The sequence below is a fragment of the Fistularia commersonii genome, chromosome 2 (genome assembly GCF_037954325.1).
Source record: "Fistularia commersonii isolate RoL2024-O1a breed Wild chromosome 2, RoL_Fcom_v1.0, whole genome shotgun sequence".
NCBI classification, from domain to species: domain Eukaryota; kingdom Metazoa; phylum Chordata; class Actinopteri; order Syngnathiformes; family Fistulariidae; genus Fistularia; species Fistularia commersonii.
The window spans coordinates 14,046,609-14,054,310 of record NC_141285.1 but is presented as its reverse complement, the minus strand read 5'-3'; the positions used below and the strand labels follow the sequence as shown (position 1 = coordinate 14,054,310).

General features: G+C 38.5%; 1 protein-coding gene across 1 annotated transcript; it reads left to right on the top strand.

Annotated features, from left to right (window-relative positions):
* Positions 1-6,165, top strand: fbxo9 (F-box protein 9). The gene is made up of 13 exons (XM_086168704.1): positions 1-167; positions 1,169-1,237; positions 1,718-1,849; positions 1,940-1,997; positions 2,507-2,603; positions 3,005-3,132; positions 3,230-3,344; positions 3,665-3,783; positions 4,242-4,332; positions 4,414-4,509; positions 4,607-4,700; positions 5,534-5,682; positions 5,772-6,165. The coding sequence occupies exons 1-13, from the start codon at positions 165-167 to the stop codon at positions 5,878-5,880; spliced, it is 1,260 nt and encodes a 419-aa protein (XP_086024830.1). The 5' UTR covers positions 1-164; the 3' UTR covers positions 5,881-6,165.
* The last annotated feature ends 1,537 nt before the right edge of the window (positions 6,166-7,702 follow it).

Genomic DNA, 7,702 nt, shown 5'->3' with positions numbered 1-7,702 from the left:
CTTGAGTCGTCAGAGTGACGAGCTGATCAGCGAAATGGCTGCATTCCTGCGTGCTCGTAAATATGTTCGTTGTGTGGTCCGTTTCTCCGACCGTGAACTGTAGATCTTATTATTAACCGCTGGTGAAAATAGCAAGACGACTTCTCAGCCAAACTGAGGCTGCCATGGTGGGTTGCTTTGCTTTTGGCCGGAAACATGCCAGCTAGCTAGCTGGCTAGCTTGCTATCTAACTTAGCTTACGTCTCATGTTTGGTTCACCTGGCCCTCGCCGCTCTGTTCTACGTGTCTTCAGGCTTATTTACCAAACACTGAAACATTTCCCTTGCGATTGAATGTGATAACTGTATACGTGTAAGTTTTCCATGCTGCCCAAAGGATTACTCGTTGTCTATTTGAAATAACTTAAGGGCTAAATTCGTCACTGACAGGCAGAGGATGAATTACAAGCCCCGGTGCCTCAACAGGTGACGGCTTCACTGTGCAGCGAAAGACTACACGTATTTATTTTGCAAACATGACTACGATTCCCTTTAACTTTCAGTAAAACCGACATGACAACACAGTAGAACAATGCGTAATTCTGGCAATGTTAATTGACTTTTTACTGTCTCAACGGTTTCAACACGAGTGCTTAAAGGCATATACTATAAAAATACTGTAGTGATGGTGGTTTAACATTGTGAGGGATCTGCATTTTAGGGGGAAAGAAAGTACAACCAGAGTGTAATACAAGAAAACAAGAAAAATGCTATTTAGACTTGAGGGGACTTTGCAAACAATAACAGATCTGTTTGTCATTATTGCTGAAGAGAAGGCATATTATCAATCCATAAACTTAATATTTCTTAAAATTGACTGGGTTACTAAGTTTTTTAAGTGTAGACCAGGTGAAGTGTCTATTTACGTATTACGCAATTTTCATTTTACGTGTCGCAACAGGTGCACACATGGCCAGCAGGGGTTGAAAATGTCAGCTATTTAGTCTTAAATACTTTTTAAAATAACTATCCATGGCGTAATCGACTAAAGAATGACTAAGCACTGATTAATGTGTCAGGCGGTGGCTGTCTTACCTTGCCTGACCATCAGCATTTGGTTGTTTGTCGGTCATGAATATGATTGCTGTTTAATGTTCTGGCACTAAGTAAAATATGATATCTCTTTCCAGGCTGAAGAGAATGCAGATATTGGAGGTACAGTGGAGGAAGATGAAGGGTCGGATGACCCAAATCTTGAGGTTTGAAATCTAATCTGGAATAAACAACAATTCATATTTTAAAATCTGTTCCTTATGCTGACTCTAGATATTTATTTAGATAGTCAGTTGCTCACAGTTTTTTTTCTGTCTTTAAATCCAAAAGGACTATTCCATGGACTTTTGTCCATCTTCATTTGGTCATGCAGATTACTAATCACTGTTGACAGACTCAGTACCATTACATACTTTTCATCCTTAAAATTGAGGCTTTACTTTTAGATAATTCTAAATACCAGTGTGACTGACATGTTTTATCAATTGCTGTTTCAATTAAGGTGTATTCCAAACACATCCTAAGCTAACATAAAATCACCTACGGGGTTCACTTTTTATTTAAGTGACTTTTGAGATTCTGTTTGGGGAAAAAACGGGAAAATTACATCACTTTTTTGCCCATTATTTAAAACTAACAGAAATGTCTTTGTTGCACAAAGTAACTGTTTATTTCTCCAAATGCAGCAAGAGCTCAAAGCGTTCAGAGCTCAGTGGATGTCTGAACTCAAACCAGATTCCGGCACTGATGGAACCAATAACCGATTGCAACAAGGTATAAGTCTGAAGAGGACACAAGAAATAGCTCGGGAGGAAAGAGTATGTATTTCATTTTCAAACAATTATAAAGGGCCTTGGGTGTGAAAGGTAAGGAATGTTGACCAACTGACAAGAGGAATCTTCCCTTAGGCCACAGAGCTGTTTTTGAGAGCTGTCCAGGAAGAGCAGAGTGGAGCTGTTTATGAAGGTATGTGACCAGGACATACAGTCAACCTTCTTTTGTAAATCTTAGAATTTTATTCCAAAGTTTGCAAACTTCAATTCACAGGATATGCTTTGAACTGGGCACAGTTTTAGATGTAGTGAGTCCACACAACTCAGTACATGTTACATGTAGAAAGTTAGGTGTGTAGTTAAGGAGAGAAAATAGTCCCAACACTTTCCGACCATATCTGTTGTTTATCTTGTATAACCAGAATATCCAGATGTCATAAAAGAGCTTGGCTTTCTAATCACAATTGTATTGGAGTGGAGGTAGGGACATGCCCCCGAACAAAATTCTCCCTAGATTTGGTTCTTCATATCCAACAATTCAAAGGTATCAAGAGCCAAAGTGTGAATTATTCCATTTTCAAATGAAACACATTGTTCCATCAGTATGAAGTCATTTATACTGCATGTTGCAACAGGAAATATTGCATTGCAGTAGTAGAGAAGGTTGTTTTCTAATGTATAAAATTATGTCTTTATCTGCAGCAATCAAGTTCTATCGGCTGGCTATGCAGCTTGTGCCTGACATTGAGTCTAAAATCAACTACAGCCGTCCTGATGCTGATCGAGTTGACGGAAACTAGTGAGCTTTATTTCTGATTACTGTAGTCTGCAACATTTCCAAGTGCTTTAGATCTTTTACACATTGGCTCAGCTTGGGTCAGCATTATCTTTTGGGTCATTTTAAAAGTAAACTGCAGTATTTCAAATTTCATAAATTTCAATGCAACTCTTACCCATTTGCTCAATATAGAATTGGTTTGTTTGTTCTTGTGCTGCAGGCAGGAACATCACATTCACATCATGCTTCATTGTTGGAAGCATTCATTTCAGGCTGAAAATGTGTGAATGTCCACCATGTTAATAATAAGAGGCTTTGAAAGTTACATTATGGTTTAGTGGTAGCTAAGTTTATGATGTCATACAATCAATTTTGATAGAGTAAATACTGTAGAGAACGTGACAACTCTGTTTTCATTGTAGTGGGGAAGTGAGAGATGTTGAAGGGGACATTGAGGATCTAGTTGCGTACTTCGAGCAACAACTCACCCTGGACTCTTTTCCAAAGATCTGCACTCCCGAGTTGGAAAAGACTCAGATGCATATCTCAGGTATGTATAATTATTTGGGGTTTATGGTCTCACAAGTTGCTCTGTTTGACCTTGTTTTTTGCTCATGTTTCATTTCCTCTTTCAAATTCGGCTGCAGCTCTGCCACGGGAGGTCCTGATGTACATCTTTCGCTGGGTTGTGTCAAGTGATCTTGACATGCGTGCCCTTGAGCAACTGTCTTTGGTTTGCCGTGGGTTTTACATCTGTGCAAGGTCAGCGCATGGTGTTTTTCCCTAATTTTTTCACACCAGTAATTGACAATATGCAACTTTAAAGAATGACTAAATGTATATTCTCAGTTTTTAACGTAGATTTTTTTCTGATTATTAAATACCCAACATCAAAAACTTGAATATGTGATAACAGACAGTCATATAGTAGGCAGATAAAATAATTCTACTTTTTTTCACTGCAAGGAAGATGTAAAGAACCATTTTAATTTATAATTCTATTGTTATAATGAGTCTGTCTTACATAAAGAAACTTTTGGGATCACTTATTCCTTTTTTTGTCTCTCAAAACTTCTGTCCAGGGACCCTGAGATTTGGCGTCTAGCTTGCTTTAGAGTCTGGGGGCTGAACTGTACCAAACTTGCACCCTTCATATCCTGGAGGGAGATGTTTCTGCAGAGGCCACGTGTTCGTTTTGATGGTATAGATGCATTTAAATTATTGCAAATACTGGTTATGTAGTTCACCGTTTGTTTGTTAGAGGTGATGTTTTCTATTTCCCACCAACTACTGGGCAAGATGATAATCCGACTGGTGTATTGTTTTCTGTTTTGTTTTGAGCTGAAATTGCTGTAATAAATTGCATGGAATTTCTGGTTTCAACTAAAGTCCATCAATCAATCCAACTTTTCATTATGCCATCCTACATTACATTGCTAAAATATATGCTTTTTGATATAAAATACAAACTCAATAAGATGTGTTTGCAGAAAACATCAGGTTTCAGTCTAAAATTATTCCACAACTGCGTATACAGTATAAGGTTTCACAATACTTTCTTCTGGTCCATGCCACAAGTGTCACTTTAATATTATTTTTATTTAGTCCTCTGTGTGAAATCTGTTAAAGCTTCAACAGATTTTCATTTTATTTGAACAGGTGTCTATATCAGCAAGACATCATACATCCGTCAGGGAGAGGAATCCCTTGATGGATTTTACAGGGCTTGGCATCACGTTGAGTACTACAGGTAGATAGGGGTTTCCTCCACTTCCATTCCATTGTTAATGTTGGTTGAACTCAAATCTGAAATGTGTGACACTCACCTCAGATACCTGCGATTCTTCCCTGATGGCCATGTGCTAATGCTGACCACCCCCGAGGACCCGCTGTCTGTCGTCCCTCGCTTGCGTACAAGGAACACCAGGTACTCCCTTTACCTTCTCTAATCACCCAGCTGCCATCATAAATCTCAATAAGTGTCCCAACCCTTTTTCTTTTGTTTGATTTGTCCCACATTTCAGGATGGATTCCGTCATGTTCGGTCATTTCCGTTTGTCACAGGAGACAGACAATCAAACCAAAGTTTTTGCTGTTGTCTGCAAGAAGAAGGAAGAGGTGAGTAAGTTAGGGGTTTGTGGATAAACGGGTTGGTGGACATTTCGAGGCAAAGGCAGACATTTCGTCTGCCTTTTTCTTATCTAAATTATTTGCAGAATTTTGATAAAAGCTGTTCGCTTGGTACACACTTAACTATTAACCCACTAGCTTCTTTTGTCAAAAGAAGATATTCATGAATAATGTTTTAAATGTTTTTTTTTTTTTCAAAAAGAGTTTAAATACAAGTACCCCATACTTACAGTAACTACTGAAATACAGATGATTTCATAAAAAGCAATGTATCTTATTTTTAATGTAATTTTTAATTTAACTTTGAAAAAAAAATTCCGCTGCTACTCTCATGCCGTCAAATATCAGACTGTATCTGCATGCACTGTACTTACCGTGAGATTGTGAGAAATGTCTCTTTGTTTCCTCTGCATGTCCAGTACATGTGGAGAAAGCAAAAATAAAGCTGACTTTGACTTTGCTTAATTTCTCTTATTTTTTCCTCACAATGGATTCTGGCTCCTATGTAAACTGTGAATTAAACTTTTTCTTATCAATATCAGTTTCATTCTGATTTTATTCCATTCCGCAGTCAACTGCAGCATTTTCTGACTCACATTCTAAATTATATGCTTTCTTCAATTTGATAATGAAGAACCCAAACTGAAATTATTTTGCGTACCGGTAGTTTATTTTCTTCCTACTTAAGGCCTTTGGCACAAAGGCCACATAGATAAAGCTATCGTACCATGAGTGGCAATAGCCTGAATATGTTGAAAAGTGACAGTAGTAACATGTTATTCATCCACGTTATAACTCAGCCTTGAAACTCCTGTTTCTAGAAAGCGGCTGAGTTTCATAGGAATCGGTTCTGCAGGCGGAACCCAGCTCCTGAGGTTGAGCACCGTTTCCATGTGGGACTGCAGCTATCCTCTGGAGGGCGTCAGAGTAAGCTGGTGTGGATCCACCACTCTTGCCACATCACTTACAAGTAAGGGACATACTGTATTTCATGTGGAAGTGGAGAAGACTACATGAATGGATCACCTTTCAAAGGTTAAGCTGTCACTTCTTTTGCAGGCTCACTGGAGAAACTGTCGTCACGGCATTTGACCTGGACAGGATGTACACACCTTTCTTCTTTGCACGCGTGAAGAGTTACACAGCTTTCTCAGAACAGCCACTATAACTAACTGCCATCACCCCATGGAGGACCATTTTATCACCAGTTTAACAAAACGTTCATCAGCTTATTTGATTTGTGCTGCAAATGGGTTCAGCAGTCAGTGTATACATTTAGCATGTCAATATTTCTGGTGTAAATGATAGAACACTAATAATTTTTCTGATCTCAGAAATGATATGCTATGGACTAAAATAATTAGTGACCTGTCCCGCTGTCCCCGTCAATGAATGTTCATGCTGGTTCTTTTTATGGTACACCTCCACCTCAAATAAACCATAATAACATGAATTTGCTATCCTGGTTTTACTGATTTGAATTGTCTGTTTGTGGTGGACTTATCCAAGCATGTGATGTATCAAGCGATGCACAGACATGCTTTTGGTCATGTTTATTGGCTTGTGTAAAGACAACAGACATATTAACCAAAGTTACCTGAAGTGCAGTCGTGTAGACTGTTATTTCCTCTAAAAGTTGGAAGACATTTCCTCTTTATTTAGGATTCACAAAGCAGTTGATATTACAAAACATCAGTGAAAAGGCATTTCAGAGTTGATTTGACTCCTAGATCTGAGCGGCATGAGGGAATAATCCCCTATTTTCTGGGAACGGAGCACAGAGAGATAAACCAGGATTTGTAGAAAGAAAAATTGAAAGTTGTATTGGATTATGGCACAGTAATTTGTGGCCTGTTGATGTCAGTATGGCTGCAATGAGAACGTTTTGTTACTGTTTCAAGACAGAATTTTAAAAATAGTTTCCGAGCAGATGTCACTACTTTGCAGGTCATCACAAATTTTTGTTCAAACTAGGGAAACCAGCCTGCCACAAGAGGATAAAGAGGGATGATGAGGTAAACTGGAGCGTAACTATCCCACCTTTAGTATGACAAAATATTTATGTAAAATTGAAGAGTTAAATTAAGATGTTATGGATGTTAAATAATATGCTTACTTAAAGAAGGAGTTGATTTGTCATCTTTACATACTTGAATGTTTATCAGAGCATGATTGGATTGGATTTGTAGCCTTTGAAAGAAAAACAGCATGGTTTTCTTCCATCCATTATTGTAAAATAATGTGGATCTTTATTTAGATCACAATGAATCTCATTGACTTCTCTCAGCAATGTTACCTTTTTAATTCCCCAAAAATGTTTTCTGTTTTTGTAGATCTTGAGTGGCTGTCTTCTAACCACAATATCACCACCAGTAGTGGCACTTATCAATGATTAGTAGTCAAGCACATTTTGAAATGCTGATGCTCTCAAAAAGTCAGTGGAGCATTGTCCTGTCGAATCTCTATCATTTGCAGAGTGGGGGGGGCATTCGTGCTCTCTGTCAGACAGTAAGTGAGCCTTAGTTTGCACGCTGGCTGGCATGCAGACTAACCAGCAATGCTCACCAACAGTTGCTCTGTCTTGCAAATGTGCGCTCTGTGTGCCTCACACAGCATTCCAGTGTGCAGGGCGCCGGACCCCAGCTGTAGGTGTTAGTGGTCCCGATGCAGCGGCCATACAGCAGTTCAGGTGAACATGTTGACAGTTTGCCTCGATGAAGCCACTTATGATTAAAATGATGAAACAAATTCCTATAAATATTCAGAGCAGGCCTATGGTTATTGATATATTCAATTTCAACCCCTAAGGTATGCAAATCAAACTGTAAGCCACACAACCAAAGTAAATGTTCTCAGAATAATAAGTTGTTTAATCCCACTTGTATTTAAATTATTTTTCAAGGCCAAGCATTTCATGAGACTTCTGATACATTGTCACTGAGTGGACTTCTTCATTTTTTGATAATTTCCTTATTATTCTTATGTAATGT